Source organism: Myxine glutinosa, chromosome 10 (genome assembly GCF_964187855.1).
Source record: "Myxine glutinosa chromosome 10, kmMyxGlut1.1, whole genome shotgun sequence".
NCBI classification, from domain to species: domain Eukaryota; kingdom Metazoa; phylum Chordata; class Myxini; order Myxiniformes; family Myxinidae; genus Myxine; species Myxine glutinosa.
The window spans coordinates 31,516,832-31,538,439 of record NC_136270.1 but is presented as its reverse complement, the minus strand read 5'-3'; the positions used below and the strand labels follow the sequence as shown (position 1 = coordinate 31,538,439).

Sequence of the window (21,608 nt, the reverse complement as noted above, 5' to 3'; positions counted from 1 at the left end):
AGGAAGAAGTTGTTTCTTGGGTTTGTTGATCTGGAGAAAGCATTCGATAGGGTTCCATGTGAAGTAGTGACATGGGCATTGAGGAAGTTAGGAGTGGAGGAATGGTTGATCAGAGTAGTGATGGCAATGTACAAAAGAGAGCGCACAGCTGTAAGGACGAAGGACAGGGACAGTGGTGAGTTTGAGGTGAAGGTGGGAGTGCATCAGGGGTCGGTACTAAGTCCACTACTATTTGTAGCTGTGATGGAGGTGCTGGCTCGGAATGTAAAGGAGGGTTTACCATGGGAGTTGTTGTAAGCAGATGATCTGGTGTTGATTGCAGAAAGTATGGATGGACTGAAGGAGAAGATGAACAAGTGGAAGGAATGTATGGAGACAAAAGGTCTGAAGGTGAATATCGGAAAAATGAAGGTGATGGCAAGTGGTAAAGCATGTGGTGAGGTGGAAAGAACTGGGAAGTGTCCGTGTGCTGTGTGCAGTAAGGGTGGCGGAGTGAATTCCATTCACATACAAAGCCCTCCATAACCTGGCCCCATCCTACCTGGCTGACCTCCTCTCCAGACACACTCCCACCCGCAACCTCCGCTCTGCTGGTACCAACCTCCTGACCCCCTCCATCCGGACCAAATTCAGATCCTGGGGGGACAGGGCCTTCTCCATCGCTGCTCCCACCCTCTGGAACTCACTACCTCACACCATCAGAGACTCCTCCTCACTCACCACATTCAAAACATCACTAAAGACCCACCTGTTCAACACTGCATTCAACATTCAACCCACAGCATTTAACCCCTGACTATCTCTTCTCCTTCTCCCTCCTTTTGCTTTAAATATTTCCCAATTGATTCTTGTCTTTTTGCAATTGTTGTTTTCATGTATTGTTATGCATTATGTTTTCCACTCTGTGAAAGCGCCTTTGGGCTTCTTGAAAAGCGCTATACAAAATAAATGAATTATTATTATTATTAATGTATAATGTGCGCTGTGGGTTCATCAAAAATGTAGTGGTTTGACAGGGTCATTAACCAGTGTGGCAGCTACATTCAAGTGTAAGGGGTGCACAGAGGGAGCTGCAGAAGGAGGAAATCTGAGTTGGATCTTGGAGAGGGCGTGAAGCTGTAAGGTGTGAAAACATTTTGTTTCCTAGGAGACATGCTGAATGGAGAAGGTGGATCAGACTCGGCAACGGTTGCTCGAGTGAGATGTGCATGGAAGAAGTTTCGGGAACTGAGTGGCGTGCTGACGAGGAGGGGAATGTCGTTGAAGCTGAAGGGAAAGGTGTATGCTGCATGTGTGAGACGTGTTATGATTTATGGGAGCGAGACATGGGTGATGAACGTAGAGCAGCAACGAAGGCTGGAAAGGGTGGAAATGCGAATGGTTCGGTGGATGTGTGGAGTATCGTTGAGAGAGAGGAAGACAAATGATGAATTGTGAAAGATGATGGGAATAGAGCCTGTGATGAATGCTGTGAAGAGAAACAGTTTGAGATGGTTTGGTCATGTGTTGAGGAAGGATGAAAGTGACTGGTTGAGAAGAGATGGAAATGAATGTTGAAGGAAGTAGAGGACGTGGAAGACTGAGAAAGACTTGGCTAAAGATGGTCGAAGAAGAAATGCAGGCAAGGGGGCTAACAAGGGGAGATGCAGAAAATAGGGCAAAATGGAGATCGTCATGGGGACCGCAAGGCTAACCCCCACTCTCGCAGGGAAATTGGCCTTAAAATGCCTGTTGTTGCTGTTGATTGGGCAATATTTGCTCATTCTTTTGAACAAAACTGTTCAAGCTCAGTCAAGTTGTGTGGGGAGAGTTGATGGACAGAAATCTTGAACTTATGCCACAGTTTTTCAATCAGATTTAGGTTGGGGCTCTGACTGGGCCACTCAAGGACATTTCTCTTTCTGTTCCTTCGCCACTCCAGGTGTAGGTTTGGCTGTGTGCTTCAGGTCGTTGTCATGCTGAAAGGTGAACTTCTGTCCCAATTTCAGCTCGATTGAAGAGGGCAGCAGGTTTTCCTGTAGGATTTTTCTGTATTTTGCTCCATTCATTTTCTCTTCTATCCTGACAAGTGCCCCAGTCCCTGCTGATGAGAAATATCCCCATAACATGATGCTGCCATCACTCACCACGTTTCACAGTAGGGATGGGTTTTTTTTTTTTGGGTGATGTGCTGTTGGGTTTGCACCAAAACGTTTTGCATTTGGGCCAAAAAGTTCCATCTTGGTTTCATCAGACCACAAAACGTTTTGCCACGTAACTTCAGAATCTCCAGTGTTTCTTTTTGCCGACCTCAAACGGGACTCAACGTGAGCATTTTTTGATTAAAGGCTCCATTCTCGCCACCCTATCATACAGGCCAGACTTGTACAGTGCTTGGCATATTGTTGTCACATGTACACAGTGACCAGACTTTATCATAAAGGCCTGCGGCTCTTTCAAAGTTGCCATTGGCCTCTTGGTGGCATCTCTGATCAGTCTCCTCCTTGATTGGTCATCCAATTTGCAGGGATGGCCTGATCTAGGCAGGGTCTTGGTGGTACCATACGCCTTCCACTTCTTAATGATCGTCTTGACTGTGCTCCAAGGGATATTGAAGGCCTTTGAAATATTTTTTATACCCATTCCCTTATCTGTGCCTTTCCACAACTTTATTCTGCAGGTATTTTGAAAGCTCCTTGGTGCTCATGGTTGAGTCTTTGCTGTGAAATGCACTACAAGCAGAGGAAACCTACAGGAACAGCTGCTTTTATCTATCTATAATTCCATTAATCTCTGTGTGTATGTGTGTATGTGTGTATGTGTGTTTGTATGTGACCGCTGTTTCTCGACAACCACGGGTCCGATATACTTTAAACTTGCCAGGTATATTGCTGGGGACCCGAGGATGTGCCTTTTCAAGGTTTGAAATTAATCGGACAAGTACTTACCGAGCTATGGCGATTTAGCCGTTCGCCGTTCGCTTTGGCGTTGCGAATGGACCAAACCATTGCATGTAAATAGAGGGGGGGGGTTCTGTGGTCGTTGCGAATGGACCAAACCATTCATGTAAATAGAGGGGGGGGGGGGGGTTCTGTGGTCGTTACTGCCACGTGGTTTCAAAGTTTTTTTTTGTTGTTGTTGTTTGCACGCATGTTTTTTTGCACCCACGTACGGGCACGTCCTAGGATGTTTACACACACACACCCCTACACAAATTTTTTTTTTTTTTGGCAAGGAACGGGCACCCACGTACGGGCACGTCCTAGCTTATATATAGTACGGGCATGCCCTAGTCTATCTATAATTCCAGTAATCTCTGTATGTATGTATGTATGTATGTATGTATGTATGTATGTTTGTCTGTGACCGCTGTTTCTCGACAACTACCGGTCCGATATACTTGAAACTTGCCAGGTATATTGCTGGGGACCCGAGGATGTGCCTTTTCAAGGTTTCATATTAATCGGAGAAGTAGTTACCGAGCTATGTCCAAAAAACGATTCAACCAATCAGAGAGCAGCGAGCTATCACGTGTGCCGAACGTGGCGAACAGACTCTGCCTCGGACGGCACATTTGAGAGCGTATTCATTTATTTCACGTTGGCAAACTATGTTGGCGTTCAACTATGTTTTAAAACTAATTAAAACTAATTTGCGATTCATCGTAACTGCGATATGCGACCTTCCGGACAGTGAAGACTGCACTTCCGGCAGCCAATCACAGAACGCGTTGTTGCGTAGGCGTGGCCGATGTGAGAGCGAGCCGAGCCGAGCGCGTGCGCCATTACGGTTCGTAATTCGATTTCTTCCGGAGAAAATAATAATTTCTCGATTTCTTATGCGCATTTTTTCTCCCAATTCAGTCAGAGCGAAGGGCGGAAGCGAAGAGCGTTGTTTTTTTTGTTTACGGGCGTACGGGCGGGGTAGAGCGTACGGGTAGCGTTTTTTTTTTTTTTTGGCAAGGAACGGGCACCCACGTACGGGCATGCCCTAGTTCCTAAATAATCAGAATCACTACAATTTAACACAGGTGGAGGCCAATTAACTTGGTGTGTGATTTTGAAGGTGATTGGTTCCACCTGAGCTAATTTACAATTGCTATTATAAGGGGGGTGGACACGTATCCAAATAAGATATTCTAGTTTTGTATTTTTAATAAATTTTCTGAAATTTGTAGAATTTGTTTTGCACTTGGAAGTTGTGGGTTACGATGTGTAAATAGAGGTGTAAAAAGTCTGATTTAATGCAATTTAATTCCAGGTTATAAGGCAACAAAAGGTGAAAATTTTGAAAGGAGGTGTAGACTTTCTATAGGCACTGTAAGATTTAAAAAAAAAAACGGTTAACCTGTCATTTAAATAAAAGGTAGTGGGATGTGAAATTACTAGTATGACACAGAACAAATGGAACAATGTTTTAATGCACTGTTAGGAAACAGGAAACACTTGGCACCAAACTTTACAAACAAGATCCTTGACGGTGCTCACACTGGCTATACAATTCACAATGTCATGTCACGGATTTAAAAAAGGTCTCCGAGTTCGATGCAGAACAAATTGGCACCTGGGTGTATAAATCAGGCATGGCTACTTCAGTTTGGGTGGAGGTTCAGTGTCGTCGATACACGGTTTTACACGGCTTACCTACTTTACACCGTCCAATGCAGGTGAAGTACCTTTTCTTTTACTTTTATATGTATAGGTTCATATTCACAATATTGTGCAGCAACGAGGGATCTTTTTACCAATTGGGACCCTGGCACTTCAAAAGGGGGAAAATGCGGCAATGAACCGGCAAGAACAAAACCACATGATTTAAGGTCCAACGGCACTGATACTTCACCAAATGTGCCAATTACGATCATACAAGAGATTTCCATGCAGAGGAGGTAAAAAAAACACCAAAACCACTTCAGTGTGTCAAGGGGTAAGCTTTTATAACTTGTGCTTAACAGAGCTGCGGAACTCATTTCACACGTCAAATTTAACAACGTTGTACACAAGGCCGTATCATAATTCATATTGTAGTACGAGTCGTTTGGGGGGATCTCAGACAAAGTTAAAGGCATTTGGACAACATGGAAATTTCGTATGCCTGATAAATGCAGTCTTCACGTTGTCCAGAAGCAACTTGCGAGTTGAACTTAGTAAAAATGAGGTATTGTGCTTCGATATTGCTTTGCAATGTAAAAAAAGACAATGACAGTGCAGAAAATGTATTCTGCTTGAATTTGGATTTATTTAAAAGTAGCCTTGAGGCACACGGGTCGGAGTGTGAAAAATCCGAACAGCAAATGACCTCCGCATGACTATAGTAACTTGTATTCCAGACAGTGCAGCACAGCCTGCAGTACTGGCCAAGGGAATCAAGCTCCAATCATACTGATGGATATCAGAGGAAGTACTTTTAAAAAATAACCCCATTCCTCGATTTCTTTTTCAGGAAGAATGAACTTGCAATCGTCGGAATGTATCTTTGAAACATTAACGGTAGTGGGCAAACCGGTATCACCAACCCATTCTGGCAACTCTCTGAATCGTCAGTACGAGATCTCACAAACACGAGTAGCATGATTGGTTGGGTTATATATATAAAATAATAACCACCTTTAGAGGCCATTTTTCCCCGCAAGGCGGGGGTTGGCCTTTTTCGGGGACCGTGGTTGTTGTTGTTTTTCGGTCCCCTTTTTGAAGCAATGTTTTACGGCCGGATGCCCTTCCTGGCGCCAGCCCTTTTTGCCGCCTTTAACGACAAGCAGGGAATTACCAGTGTACTGGTACTCAATTTGCCGACCTCGGAAGGATGACAGGCTGAGTCAACCCCCCTGGCGTTAATTCAGCGATCGACCGGGATTCGAACCCAGGATCCTAGGATCATAAGCCGGCGCCCTAGCCGCTAGCCCAACACCAGGGTTGACACTTACAACTTGTAATCTGGTTTAGACCTCGGGGAGATTGGTAAAAAAAGAGAAAAATATATGGTCCACAGTAATGAAAGACACTGCTCACATGCGTTATTTATACATGCCGTTGGTGCCTTTCCTTCGCACTTGCACCATCACGATCACGATCAGGGTGACAAGTGTCATAGCAGGCACAACATGCATCTCACTAAATCTTCTCCAGCCATGATGTGCTTGCAAGTTAACATAATAATTTAGGCCATATGTTGGCTTGCTTTTCTTACATGTAAATGTATCAATCACGGCCTCAACAAAATGCAAGTAACACGTCAGGAAATCCTTGCTGAACCGAACCAGCTGAGAAAACATCAAAACACCCTCCTTTCCAATATGAAAAAAAACCCCAAAAGATACTTTCAGAGTTGCGTACATAAAAGCACAAAAAGAGACGGCCCTAGGAGCATTAAATAAAACAAACGATGGTAATAACAAATACAATAATAAGTAATAAAAACTAGCAAACAAATTTAAATACCTAATCACAACCAGATTGTTGAGGCGAGCACGACTACTAGCTCTTTTAACCTACTTGGTAGACAACAAAAAGGTCAATACATGTTAAACTTCTTGGACCTTTGAACAATCCTCCGCAGATTAAAAACGAGGCGACTTTGGTTGCTGGCATGTCTCAACTGCTTCTTATAAAATAAAAATATTGAATCGTCACCTGAGCTTTCAATGGAATTAAGGAAATTGTTCCAATTTTAGCATAAAAAGATGGCCTATGTACACACCACTTTACACATCAAACCAAAGCCATTGTTGCTTTGAGCATGGCCTGCTAAATGTACACTTCAAATTGATGCTTTATCTTATTTATTTTTGTCGTAGAAAAAGGCCTCTTTAAACATGTTTGTACAATAATAAAGTACTTTCCAAAAAAATCAACAGAATCTGTCAATTTCACACCCAGGTGATCAAAAGTCATAGAAGGCAGACACGTTTCATGGTCAGCTTTCATTCTGCAATAGGCCCGTTTATACTAGACTTTAGCGTTTAAAGGGACCAGAGCCCTCCCGGAACTTAGCATCTAGACTCGGTGGTGTAATGGTTATATAGTGTCCACTCCAGGTCTGGATGGTTGGTGGAGCGAACCCAGATCTGTGCCAAGTCATACCAAAGACGTTAAAAATGGTACGTGGTGCTACATTCGGCATTTTAAAAAGGATAGAGCATGGACAAACAACTATATGTTGGCAACTGGACCTGCGCAATGGTTGGTGATCATTGTACAGGCTTGATGGGCTGAATGGCCTCCTGCTGCATTGTGCTTCCTTGCAAAGGAACTTATATTATTATCTACACTTTGACATTCAGGCTTTCTGACCAGCACACCTTGGCCGGGGTGACAAATGGAAATGTCATACTCACATACCCATATTTGATCGTCTGTTGCCAAGATGCATGTTTTATGGCCATGAAGCCTCAAAACGGCGAAAGTGCCTTGTTGAAGTCAAATGTGCTTTCTGCCGAAAACACCATGCACAATAGAAAGTACTCCCTCTTCAACTCTCAAATATTGAGAGGGCATGATGATGTTGCAAGATTGCAGCAAAAGTCAAAATGTGAGAAAAGTGAGTAATTTACATGATACAATTCCAAGAAACGAGTTTGCCTTGACAGCTAATGCATAAACGCTTTTCTGCTGACTCTGATGGCCTCACGAGACATTCTAGCTGGGTCGAGTTGCATGCTAAAAAAACGACTGTGATGTTTGCGGTCAACGCTGTGGGTCAAGCATTGGCCTATACAGCCATCGCACAATGCTTAGCGAGCACGCCACCAAAGGGGGAGATTCACCGAGCGACGACTCACACCATCATCATATAAACGGGCCTCATGTTAAAGTTGAGGCCTTTTAAGATCTTTGCGCAACTATTTCAAGTCTATTTCAGATTTAGCTCCAGGCCAAATAATATTTGTGCATTTTTTTTTATCCTCTTGGCCAAACACGCCGTACGTAGATGTGTCAGCTTTTTCGTCTTCGTAGATGTGTCAGCTTTGCAAGTCAAAAATATATTTCATCGTTGTCATCTTCATGCGCCCGACAAGATTCTGTTGCTTGGCCGCTCTCTACCTCAAGGATACACATCGTTTCGACCACATTGCTGGGCAAGCCTCCCTGGTCTTTCAGAGCCAGCAGTTGTTCCTGAAGAGTATGAGCTGAGATGTGGCTGTTGTTGATAACATCTGAGAGAGACACAAAGACATGTAGAGTTTTTTCAGCCATCAAGTCATTCAAACACAGAGTGAATATGTATGAAAAGTGATCTTAACTACATGAGGCTCTTTAACCAATCAACCCATTGAGGTGGGGATTTAATGACTGAAAAGACACAGCAACATTTTTCAATAAAATGGAAGATCACACTGCACCAGTGCTGACACTGCACAAAATGCGGTGAGTAATTTAGGAATCCCATATTGGCTGGGAAATCAAACCAGGCCTAAAGTCGATGCTGAACATGACAGTAACCAAGCTATGCTGGTAGAGTTTATGATTTCAAACTCCAATGGTGTGACTATATACACTTGTGTGATACATAAAACATTCACGCTACTATTCACCAAGGCAAACGGAAAAAGGCTACATTGTCATCTAGTGGACACACACACACAAAAAAAACGTACAAGTACAGAAAGGTATTATAAACCAACCTATTTGTCTCTGTTGCTCAAGGTGTTTTTTATTTACCGCACAAGGTAATGTACAACATTTAAAAATCACCACAAAAACTGGCCCAACGTTGTGGTGCTCCACCCGGAGGCGGGTTCGATACTACTAAAGTGCTACATGACAAGGATTACACTCAGTGGTTTGCCTTCATCTTCCCAGCAGTAGTCATGACAGCTATTTGAGATTTGTTCAGGGTGCTGGCAGCAACTCATCTATTTATAATCAAGATGCACCATGGGATCCTTAACATCGATCAGCTACCTAATGGTAACAAATGGGACACCTAGCTGAACGTCAATCAGAGGTGATTGTCAGATGAATGTCAAATACTTTCAATGAATATCCACATCCATACTTTCAATGAAAAAACCTAACCGAATCAGAATGAATCAGAATGTTGAAAACTTCGATAACTTTTTTTAAAATCGAGAATAAACTACATACAGACTTGGCATTTAATATGGAATATTTTTTTTGTGGGAGTGAACTTACTTTTCAAGATGACTTAGAACCAAAAGTTCATTGGAATTATGTTGAAATTATTCTAGATTTTGTTAATGTGACCTTTAAAAGAAACAAAAACCACATTTGACATTTCAAAGCAAATAAATTGATCCTTGAAAGTGATGTAAACTGATATCGAACTCAATTCACGGACAGTACTGTGTTAAACTTCTGTACGTTTTCCAGAAGTATCTCTTTATTTTGCACATTAGCCAAAAAAAATTTCAACGAAAACAAAAGCTAAATTACGACTGGGATTACGGACAGTAAAATTACAGTTCAGTACTTCGTGTAACCCCCACGAGCATTCGGGAGAGCACGTACACGTTGAGGCATGCTGTTCACGAGATTTGCCAAGGTTTGGACAGGAATCGCTTGCCATGCAGTGACAATAGCCTGCTGCAATTCACGCACAGAGGTTGGCTTGCTGGTCCAAGTTGTCGATTTGACGCGTTAATTCTGCCCACAAGTTCTCTATCGGATTCATATCCGGAGACATGGCAGATGGCAGGCCACTCCATATGCTCTACACCACAGTCAGCAAGGAAGTGTTGGATCATGCGAGCATGATGAGGCCATGCATTGTCATCTTGGAAGACAAAGTTTCCTCGAAAGGCTGCACGAGCAAATGGAAGCAATGTTTCTTCCAGAATGACCCTGTACTTGAACTGGTTCAGGTTTCCATTCAGAACAACCAGGTCAGTTTTGCCCCCTGCATGAAAAGCAGCCCAAACGGTCACCCCACCACCTCCAGCTTGACTCTTGGCACTATACAATCTTCGTTGTGGGCTTCATGCACTTGTCTGCGCACTCGGACGCGGCCATCTTGACGATAGACCAGAAATCTAGACTCGTCACTGAAGGTCACGTGATTCCAGTGTCCTGGCTGCCATTGACGGTGCTCTCTGGCCCACTGCAATCGGCGCTGGCTGTGTTGTCTAGTCAGGCGTGGCTTTCTCAGGGGACGCCTGGCACGATAGCCTGCTTGAACCAGTCGTTGGTTGACTAGCCTTCTGGATACAGGCACATTTGTCAGTTGCTGCTACTCAGCCCTAAGCCGATTAGCTGACTTGGTACGGCCATTGCAGACTAACCGGTGCAGCTGGCGATCATCTCTCCTTGTGGTTCTGCGTGGACGTCCTGGCCTCGGTATTGGAGTAGGGACACCCCTCTGAGCATTTCATTTCAGGATCTTTGACACCTGACCTTGAGTGATGCCATACTGCCGAGCAATAGCATGCTGTTTCATGCCAGAATTTCGTAAAGCCACCACTCCATGACAAACAGCATTGTCAAGTTGACGGACCATCTCCAGAGGAAGCGGCAATAACTTTTGTAGATGTGCAGCAGTTGTTTTCCACTAATACAGAACGCAACAACCCTTATATACCCGATTGTGAAGTCAATCGTCAAATGTACCTGTCCTTACATTTTGTCACGCCACCTGTGATATAATCCTGTTATTGACTTCTTGCTGCGAAAGACAATCAGTGACATGGTTCTTTCAACAAAGACATCACAGAAGGGTAAAAGAAACTCACCAGATTGATATACTGAGTTCAGAAAGTAAACCCAAGTCAAGGAAAAAAAATATTCCATATTAAATGCCAAGTCTGTAGTATGAATTAATGGACTCGACTTGGGACAACTACATATTCCATTATTGTGGGAGCCTGTAAAAATGAATGAAAGTTTCTTCATGAACGTACTTCAGGAGCGAGGTTGGGGAGGAGTACGAGTCCTTTGTAATGAGGTCCCATAATTAGGGTCATAAACATTAGACTGCTTATGTTTACCACCAAATTACAAGTGTAAACTGTTATCATGGTGCTTGTCTGCGAGGTGTATCAAGAAGTCATCATTTGGAGTGGATGTTGAACTGACCATCCCAACTGACCATGATCCCATGGTAGCTTCAAAAAAACAAACAAATCAAACAACTAGAGATTTCATAGAACACATTACTCCACACATTGTGGCTACTCAGAGGTTACATCATCTTACAGATGCCAAATGGAAGGATTCTGAAAGTAAATATTTTAATAAAGATTTTAAAGTTTGTAGAAAAAAAGAATTCCGGAAGTTTACTACCATTGACACGTTACATTAGTTATTCATGACTATTGTTTGTGTCTTTTATAAGGTCCTTAAAACAGTAAGTTTCCTGTTTGGAATGATTTTCAATTTTGTTTGACTGCCAGACAGAGACAGACAGACCAAGTAATTATCTCACTCCTCTCTGTGCATGCGGATCGGGACGGATTCTGTACAATTTGCCAAACTCAGGGCCAAAGTACTACTAAACAACAAGTTCGTTTTCCGATTAGTGTTAAAAATATAACATTCAATTAAAATCAAGTTGTTCCTCGATGATAAACTGATGTTTGTGGACAGACAGACAAAATGAACCAAATGCTAAAACACCCTGCTTTTCACTTTGCAGGTGCGGTGTTATTAAAAAGGGGTTGTTATATACCACCATCATGACCAATTTCCAGCGTTCCTCTTTCCTCGATTCTCTGGCCAAAGTTTGCTTTTTTAGATGATGTGGCTTCATCATGCAAAGGGAGGGGGGAGAGGAAAGGGATCAAACATTGTGTACCTGGTGTATTGGGGGGAAAAGTAGTCAAAATGCAACAGTCTCTTAATTTGCATATTGTAATAAATAAATGATACTTTGAGAAATAAACTCTTCGGTTAGGTGTAAATGTGGCAAAGTGTGTATGAAAGGTCCCGCTGACCTGGCGAGCAAGGTGGAGGAGAGGCAGGCATGTTTGTTGGTGTCTTGGACTCATCAGAATCATCTTCATAATCTTCAGCACTTCGTGATGGGGTGAGAGAAAGGTGCTTGACATCGACGTCAAGAGGACGAGGCACCACCTCCGTGGGACTCTGAGGGGGATCACTCTCCCATTGGGGCTGCCCAGTCCAATTGAATGCCAGGTCGACAGCCTAGCGTTATCTGACCAAGACATGAAATGTCGACGCTGCCTCGTCTGGGCTAAAAGACACACACACACACACGCAGCCAGCCACATACACATACACCTAAGATGACAATACTGTTAATCACAGGTGACTAAAGTATGGAACGTGCTAAAACTGCTAGGCCGGCTCAGCAGATGAAGAAGGCAAACCTGAACAGCTTGTCCTTCTGCCAGAAATGAATCTCCAATAGGCAGGCTGTTTTGGCGGACATGAAACGATCTCCTCCTTTCCTGATTCTCTAGGATCCCATCCTTTCTAACACATGCTGCAGCCTGATCCTGCCATAAGCAAGAAAAAAAGTGTTTCAATGGAAAGAAAATAAATAAAGTACAAACAATGAAGAATCACCAAATATTTTGTGTGAAACCCTGAACCTCTAGCTTACCTGCACCGGACTTGCATCTACTAGGCCTGGCAAAGTTGGAGACTGTTTTCCCATCGCCGACAGCCCCAAAATCTGGCGCCACTGTTGCCGTGGAATGCGTTCTCGCACAGTATCAGAGCGAGTCACGAGCTGAGCTGGTCGTGGGGTCTCGCCACCAGGATCTCGATTGCAGGGTGCTGTAGGCTCCATAAAACCACCCAACCGGGCTATTTTTAGCATGGAGTCTTGTTGTATAGCGACAGACTGTTCACCAAAAAAAAAGAAAAGAATGGTGTCTGGTCTCGGGTAGAATTCTGGTCAAAATTTCTTTCACCAAGTGACAACAGTCTTTACCTCTTTATATCTCAAGCAAATAACCCAGAAAAGAAATCAGAGTAAAAGTTTCTCATAAACTTAAGTGTGTTTCAACATTTACAAGTAAATTAGGATTACTGCTGAACACATGCACACAGTAAAAAACAAATAAGGTAATAATAAACCCCAAACAACTATAAAAAAAAAGAAAACATTTTGTTGTGTAAATTAGTTGCGTTCTTCCATCCAGGGCTTCAAAAGAAGGAAGTACACTGCCACCTCATCATGACTCATCATCTTTATTACCCCCAATAACCCTGCCTACCTAACTTTTACTCGCTGGTTTCAGTATTCCTCAAAAAACAACAACACAAGAAAACAAGGTTAATTGAAAGTGTGTGTGTGTGTGTGTGTGTGTGTGTGTGTGTGTGTGTGTGTGTGTGTGTGTGTTCTGTCTGTACGTGTCAAAGTTATAAAACAGTGTCCGTTTAACCACAACAAGAATTAGAACGGCACGGCAAGAATTAGAACGGCAAGAATTAGAACGGCACTCGGTGGAGCGCATACCTCTGCCAGGCTAAACAGTTTACTTTTTGTATCCCACTGATAGGCCGGATCTGGATTCGGACCTGAACCAAAATCTAACCGGCTTGTTCTTGTCACTAGTCACCAAACCAACTCATCCACCAAGTTTAGTCATAACTCGTCCATAACTTTTTGAGATATTTTGTTCACAGACAAACAGACAGACAGACAGACAGGTGTGAAAACATAACCTCCATCCACTTTCGGTGGCGGAGGTAATGACCGCACTGTGGTTCTTGCGCCGAAAATCAGGTAACAGGGGAATTGAGAAACGCGCTTTTAAAGTACTCTTAAAAGCACTCTTCATGGATTGGTTAACCCCAATATGGGGCCGTTCAAAAATTACGCAACACTTTTTTTCGAGTGGTAGGTACCATGCATGTGCTGATGCGCTTGATTAAGCCTTACTAAATTTTTATTCGACATATGATTAGATTTTTCAGAGTCCCTCATTGTGAGTAACGCTCGACCCAAACAAAGCCAATGGAAATCTGACGCAACAAACCCAGGAAGTTTATAATCAGCAGAGGCCTACAGGCGTGATGTGTTAGGCCCACCAGAAAACCAAGATGGCGACCATATTATTTTGTCTGGGTGCCATGGTGGGTGGAGTCAAGCGCCAAATGTGGGTGGGATCCGGCAGCTGTCCAACCAATGGGTGAAACAACGGGTAGGTACTGCTAGTTGCCCCATAATTTGATCCATTTCTTCAAATCTGAGGGAATCTAATTGTCCTGGTGTATATTTAATCCACACTCTGAATGCCACAATCTTTACAGCACCAGGTACATTACCTGTATGCTGTACAGGGTTTGAGTGAGGGAGAACATGGAGTTTCTCATTGCCTGCAGGATGGAGACATAAGGGTGGGGATACACAACATGAACACCATGTGTCAAACTCACAGAGAATGCACAAGTAAATGCCAAAGAGAATCTTACTTAGTAAATACGCTCCAAACTTTGTCTATAAATCCCTCTTGTTTCTTCAGGAAAATCTGTAATAATGCTTACCGTCCAATCCTAAGGCCCCCAAGACAATGTTCAGGGAAGTTCAAAACAGAACACCAAGTACAGAGTACATGGCCAGAAACCACAATGAGCATATGGGAAATAGCCATATTCAGATAAGTATACTGAATGGATATTTGTAATGTGTTCCCAGGAAGTGAAAATAAATAAATATTGAGTAAATCAATTTACTTGCTTGGAAAGCTAATTTATCGATTTACTTGGAATTTTTTTTTGTTTAATCACAAAGTTGCCCGTTTTAAAAGTCTCTTTCCGAGTTTGAAGAAGTAGAAGCGCTAATGGTTTCTTCATGCAGCAGTTCAAACGGAAACGCTCATTATTCTATCAAAGCAAGTACCCTTTAGAAGGGCAGGGAAGGAGCACACAACACTAGACATAGTAATATAGTATTTCTCGAAGCAATAGAAAAAATATATACACAAGCACACGGAAGAAGCATACAAACGACAACTGCAGCCGATTGGAGTTAACCCAGAGCTCACCTCACCGTGAAACTTGTGCTCACGGCTAACAGGTAACAGATGCAGTGCTTCATTATAGTAATATTTTGCTTTGAAATGCACAAAGGAAACTTAGTGTGAAGCAACCATGGTTTGGTTTATAGACAATCGACCTTATTAGAATAGATTTAAGAAGTTGATTGAAAAAAGGGAACCATGAGGTCATGGGGCCCGCAAGGCTAACCCCCGCCCTAGCGGGGAAAAATGGCCTTATACGATCATTCATTCATTGATCGCACAAAAAAGAAAGAAAGAACTACAACACGGCAAGGATTTACACATGAGGCACAGCATTGGTTACAAGGACATTGGCGAGTTCCGATATCACAAATAATGAAAATAATGTGGAAAATCACAGCATTCACACGAGAGATTATGTTAAAATAAAGGCTCAATGATGATGAGCTTGGGGATCCAATTCATACATTACCTCTATGTCGAGTGGAGAATGAAAGAATCCAATGAAAGGCCCAGAACTGCCACGGTGTTGGTGCCCAGACTGTAAAGTGGGTAAAATGGAGAGATTAAAGAAACAAGAGCCCTGTCATAACCATATACGTATATTCTGCAACCTTCATGTGGAATTGCGTATATCTGATTTTACGAGAGAAGTTGAAATTTGACATGAAATTTTGTTTGCAAAAGGCAAAGTAATATATACTCGTACATACATTTTGTTGTTTATGAAGGAATTAATATTTAAAGTGTTAGCAAGTAATACCCATAATCATGCATTTCCTGCTTCAATGCATGCACTGACAAACAAGATGGTGCAAAGTAGGATAACAAGGAATAACTAGAATCCGGGCACTCGGTAGAGCGCATACCTTCGCCGCAGCTACTGTTCTGTACTTGGCATGGGAGTGTATGCGATGTGAAACTTTATGTGAAATGCGATCGATTTTTAAAAATCAGAATTTGAGCAAATCTGTTTCATTCGTCTGTTAATATGCCTCCCCGATTGACAAATCTGCAATTTGAATTTCATTTGAGGTTGAAATGATTGCGGGAGATCGCGTTATAGTGATGACGTCTTGGATGGACATCCTCTTCTTCAGTCGCTCATAACTTTGAGTGAAATACGATCGAGTTAAAAATAGTCAGAATTTGAGCAAATCTGTTTCATTCGTTTGTTAATATGCCTCATCTATTGTCAAATCTGCAATTATAATTTTTTTTGAGGTTGAAATGATCGCGGGAGATCGCGTTATAGTGATGACGTCCTGGATGGACATCTTCTTCTTCAGTCGCTCATAACTTTGAGTGAAATACGATCGAGTTAAAAATAGTCAGAATTTGAGCAAATCTGTTTCCCAAAATCTAATCAAATGTGTCCCGTATAATAACCAATCATCCCACCAAATTTCATGCAATTCGGTTGAATACTTTTTGAGTTATGCGATTAACATACACACACACAGACATACAAATAAATACACAGCGATCAAAACATAACCTTCCGCTTTTGCGAAGGTAATTATTACATTTCTGGTCAAAGAAAACAAAGCCTGTTGAAATTTACCAACGATTGTATCCACAGTAAGGCGTAATGTTGTGTAATGTTGCCACAACTGATCGTCAAGCACAGCACAGCCAACTAAATTCTTCCTTAATGCATTCAATATCCTTCTCCTTTCCATTTCTGTCGGCAACACAAATTGATCCACAACAATGCAATGAGCATGTCTCTTTGTTTACACTTTTACCGGGGGTGAAAACGGATTTCCTGTTCTGGGTTCTTCTTCGTTTTCTATACATTCTTTAGTTTTAGTAAATGCGACACTGCCCCCTAGTGCATGCGTTAACGTTACGTGCAAGGTTGTTGGCAAACACCCATGCGGACGTCTGCGGGTGATACCGGTGCATGTTCGCAGACTCGCACACGCAGAAGCATAACTCTGGCTTAAGCGTTGTCCCTGTCGAATTACCACGTCATAACTAAGGCACCAATGATGTCATCATTAAAAACAACCCAGCCCTTTCCCTTCCACAGATCTCCCGATGTCCATGCTCTACTGTTGTTAGTGTGCTTCCCTCTCCCCCCCCCCCCCCCACCCCCCCCCCCAACACACTTATCTCGCACTCCCTTTATTATATGTTTTATGTGTCCGTTTATGTTTTTGTGTTTAATGTGTGAGCTCTTACACGAGCCTAAACTTTGTACACAAAAAAAAAAAAAAATTATTCCCCATGCGGAGTTCTTTACAATGAGCCTTGTTTCAGTTTTTGCCATGGAACGGTTTCGGAGATATAGGTGCAACGGTTTTTTGGTTTTTCCAAGATGGCACTGGTACCACCCCGGCAAACACATAACGTAATCACAACGTTGCCGGAACATCGTAATTAGGTAACGAAAAAAACAACGTTTTATAAATGTTTTAAGGACGTTTTACTTTTACCTTCAAACATGTTAACCTTGAAACAACGTTGTGGAAACGTTTTACAACAACGTTATTTAAATGTTGCAGAAAAACGTTCCCTAAACGTTTTAGTTAGGTACTGGACCGACGTTATACCAATCAACGTGTTGTGATCTACAAACATTCCGCTCAACTTTGCGAACATTCCAGGTGTGGGAGATGTTGGGGGAGGTGGAAAAAAAGGATTTCCTGCCATTTTGTTAAGTAACGTGAAAAACGTTGAAACAACGTTGTTGAAACGTTTTACAACAACATTATTTCAATGTTGCAGGAAAGCAACGTGAGAAACGTTGAAACAACGTTGTGGAAACGTTTTACAACAACATTATTTCAATGTTGCAGGAAAGTAACGTGAGAACGTTGAAACAACGTTGTGGAAACGTTTTACCACAACATTATGTCAATGTCAATTGTCAATTGTCATTATGTCAATTACCCTCTGGCCGTGGCCTTGTTTGCCGGTGGCCTTGTGGTCTTTGTGGCCTTGTTTGCCGCTGTGGTCTTGATTAGCGGCTGCAGTCGTTTGCCGCTGCGTTTGCCGCTGCGTTTGCCGCTGCGTTTGCCGCTTTGCCTCCTCGACCTTGGCCTCGTACTCGTCCCTTCGCTCCTGCCTGGCATGGCTCTGAAGTACTCCGCCGCAAGGCTTCTTCTGCTCAATACCCGCTCCACCCCATCATGCATCTCTGCCATCAAATCAAATGGACTCCTCCGACGACCCAGGTACATTCACCGTGGCTCCGGTCGCAAGTTTGTTTATTTGCAATCAGGTCACTCCATCCCCGTCCTCTGGTCGGCTCAGCGCACTCTCACTCTTCGTCCCAGCGCACCTGGTCACAGCAACCCACACAATCGCACCTCCTGCCTACGAACCCTGGCTAAATCACCTGAATTCATCCCTGCTGTTCAAAACAACATCAAGCTCACCCTGTTCAACACCCGGTCCCTCAACAATAAATGCCTCATCCTGAACGAATACATCCTGGATAACAAACTGGACTTTCTCTGTCTCACCGAAACCTGGCAACAACCTCTGGACTACTACACACTCAACCTCACCACACCCAATGGATATTCCTACGTCAATAAACCACGCTCGGAGGGCCGAGGTGGTGGAATTGCCGTTATCCACCGTCAAGACATCAAGACCAACCTCATCTCCATCTCATCTGCTCCATCATTTGAACACCTGGCTTTAAAACTCTCTGGTCACACGCAGTCAGTCATGGCTGTCGTCTACCGCCCTCCCAAACCACACCCATCATTCCTGTCTGACTTCTCCTACTTTCTGACCCAGCTATGTTCCCTCTCCCCCTCAATCCTCCTCCTTGGTGATTTCAATATCCACATGGACTCCACTGACTCCACAATAACCACTGACTTCACTGATTTACTCACCTGCTTTAACCTCACTCAACATGTCGACTTTCCTACCCATATCCGTGGTCACATTTTGGACCTTGTCTGCTCCACTGGATTAAATTTGCACCATCTCTATGGCTCCGACCTCACCCTCTCTGACCACTTAGCCATCACTCTGACCATCAACATCCCCGCCCCAACACCAAGGCATTATCGCACAATCAACTTCCGTAAGCTAAACGCTCTTTCACCTACCTCATTCTCATCCACCCTCTCTGAAAAAATGTCCACTTCTCCCTTCATTGACCTCCACACCCCTTCCGACCTCACTGACTACTACAACCACACTCTCTCCTCCTGCCTTGACCAGCTTGCGCCTGTAAAAACCAAAACAGTTTCTTTCACCCATTCTGCTCCCTGGTTTACCCCTGAACTCCACCTGATGAAAACTCGTGCTCGCCAACTTGAAAGACTCCGCAATAAAACGGGTCTCACAGTTCACTCCCAAGCCTACAAGGACCACATACAACACTACAAAGATGCCCTCTCCCGCGCCCGCTCTGCCTACTACTCTCAAATTATCCACTCTGGCTCCGGAAACCCAAAAGCACTCTTCTCGACAATAAACAAACTCCTCCGCCCCCTGAACACCACCACCCAGTCATTCACAGTAGACAACTGCATCTCCTTCCTCTCTTTCTTCCAACGCAAAATTGACAACATCTACAACAGCTTGACCACCGCCGCACCCGCTCCCCCTCCAACCACCTGCCCCCCCTTGTCCTGCCATCCCCTGTCTCGGTTCTCCCCAATCTCTCCTACTGACCTCTCTGAACTCCTCATAGGAATGAAAACTGCCACCTGCACTCTTGACCCCATCCCCTCCAGCTTTGTCAAAGCCTCCCTCCCTGCTCTCTCTCCACTTATCATTGCAACAATAAACTCCTCCCTGTCTACAGGCATCGTCCCACCTTCCCTCAAAATTGCTGCTGTTACCCCCATTCTAAAAAAACCTGGTCTAAACCCTGACACCCTAAACAACTTCAGACCCATCTCCAACCTACCCTTTCTGTCAAAAGTTTTGGAACGCGCTGTAGCCACTCAACTCAAACATCATCTCTCTGCCAATAACTTGTATGAAACATTCCAATCCGGATTCCGCTCCAACCACAGTACTGAAACTGCTCTCCTCAAAATCACCAACGACCTTCTCCTCTCCTCTGACGCTGGCAACCTCAACATTCTCGTCCTCCTCGACCTCAGCGCTGCCTTTGACACCATCGATCACACTATCCTCCTCACCCGACTTGAATCCACCTTTAACGTCACCGGCACTGCCCTCTCTTGGATTAAATCATACCTCTCTGACAGATGCCAGTTCATCTCCATCAATAACTGCAAATCCCCCACTGCTCCCCTCCCCCAAGGTGTCCCCCAAGGTTCAGTTCTTGGCCCCCTCCTCTTCATCCTTTACCTGTCCCCGCTCGGTCACTTAATCCGCCGTCATGGTCTCCAATTCCACTGCTTCGCCGATGACATCCAGCTTTTCATCTCCACCAAGTCCGTCTCCACCGACACCCACTCTATCCTGACAAACTGCATCACTGAAATAAAATCCTGGCTTCAAATCAACTTCCTCAAGCTTAACTGTGATAAATCTGAAATAATCATCATTGGCCCAAAAACGCTCACAAAATCCACCCATAACTTTGCCCTCAACATCGACGGTATCCCAGTATCCACCTCCCCTCACATCCGGAATCTTGGCGTCATCTTTGACCAAACCCTTTCCTTCGACAAATACACTAAACAGATCACAAAATCAGCCTTCTTTCACCTGAAAAACATTGCCCGTCTCCGCTCATCCCTCTCCTCCACGGCTGCAGAAACCCTCATCCACGCCTTCATCACCTCCCGTCTGGACTACTGCAATAGCCTCCTCTATGGTTCACCCTCAAAAATCACCAATAAACTCCAATACATTCAGAACTCCGCTGCCCGTCTACTCACTCATTCCCGGACCCGTGACCACATCACCCCCGTCCTTTACAAGCTTCACTGGCTCCCCATCCCCCAGAGAATCCAGTACAAAATCCTCCTCTTGACATACAAAGCCCTCCATAACCTGGCCCCATCCTACCTGGCTGACCTCCTCTCCAGACACACTCCCACCCGCAACCTCCGCTCTGCTGGTACCAACCTCCTGACCCCCTCCATCCGGACCAAATTCAGATCCTGGGGGGACAGGGCCTTCTCCATCGCTGCTCCCACCCTCTGGAACTCACTACCTCACACCATCAGAGACTCCTCCTCACTCACCACATTCAAAACATCACTAAAGACCCACCTGTTCAACGCTGCATTCAACATTCAACCCACAGCATTTAACCCCTGACTATCTCTTCTCCTTCTCCCTCCTTTTGCTTTAAATATTTCCCTATTGATTCTTGTCTTGTCTTTTTGATTCTTGTCTTATATATATGCCGTATATCGCTGCTGTTTGTTTTCTTGATTCTTGTCTTTTTGCAATTGTTGTTTTCATGTATTGTTATGCATTATGTTTTCCACTCTGTCAAAGCGCCTTTGGGCTTCTGGAAAAGCGCGATACAAAATAAATGAATTATTATTATTATTAATGTTGCAGGAAAGTAACGTGAGAAACGTTGAAACAACGTTGTGGCAACGTTTTACAACAACGTTACTTGAATGTTGCAGAAAAACGTTCCCTAAACGTTTTAGTTAGGTACTGGACCGACGTTATACCAATCAACGTGTGGTGATCTACAAACATTCCGCTCAACTTTGCGATCATTCCAGGTGTGGGAGATGTTGGGGGAGGTGGAAAAAAAGGATTTCCTGCCATTTTGTTAAGTAACGTGAAAAACGTTGAAACAACGTTGTTGAAACGTTTTACAACAACATTA

General features: G+C 43.7%; 1 protein-coding gene across 3 annotated transcripts in view; it reads right to left on the bottom strand.

Moving 5' to 3' along the window:
- Positions 1 to 4,381: 4,381 nt before the first annotated feature.
- Positions 4,382 to 21,608, bottom strand: part of LOC137434422 (rho guanine nucleotide exchange factor 2) — a 200,254-nt gene continuing 183,027 nt past the window's right edge. For all 3 annotated transcript variants that reach the window (XM_068127398.2, XM_068127399.2, XM_068127400.2), the window contains 6 exons: positions 15,336 to 15,404; positions 14,169 to 14,219; positions 12,496 to 12,738; positions 12,260 to 12,388; positions 11,864 to 12,123; positions 4,382 to 8,131 (listed from right to left, as the gene is read on the bottom strand). In XM_068127398.2, the coding sequence (XP_067983499.2) occupies positions 12,025 to 12,123; positions 12,260 to 12,388; positions 12,496 to 12,738; positions 14,169 to 14,219; positions 15,336 to 15,404 (591 nt within the window). In that variant the 3' untranslated portion in view covers positions 4,382 to 8,131; positions 11,864 to 12,024. The remainder of the gene's footprint in view (positions 8,132 to 11,863; positions 12,124 to 12,259; positions 12,389 to 12,495; positions 12,739 to 14,168; positions 14,220 to 15,335; positions 15,405 to 21,608) is intronic.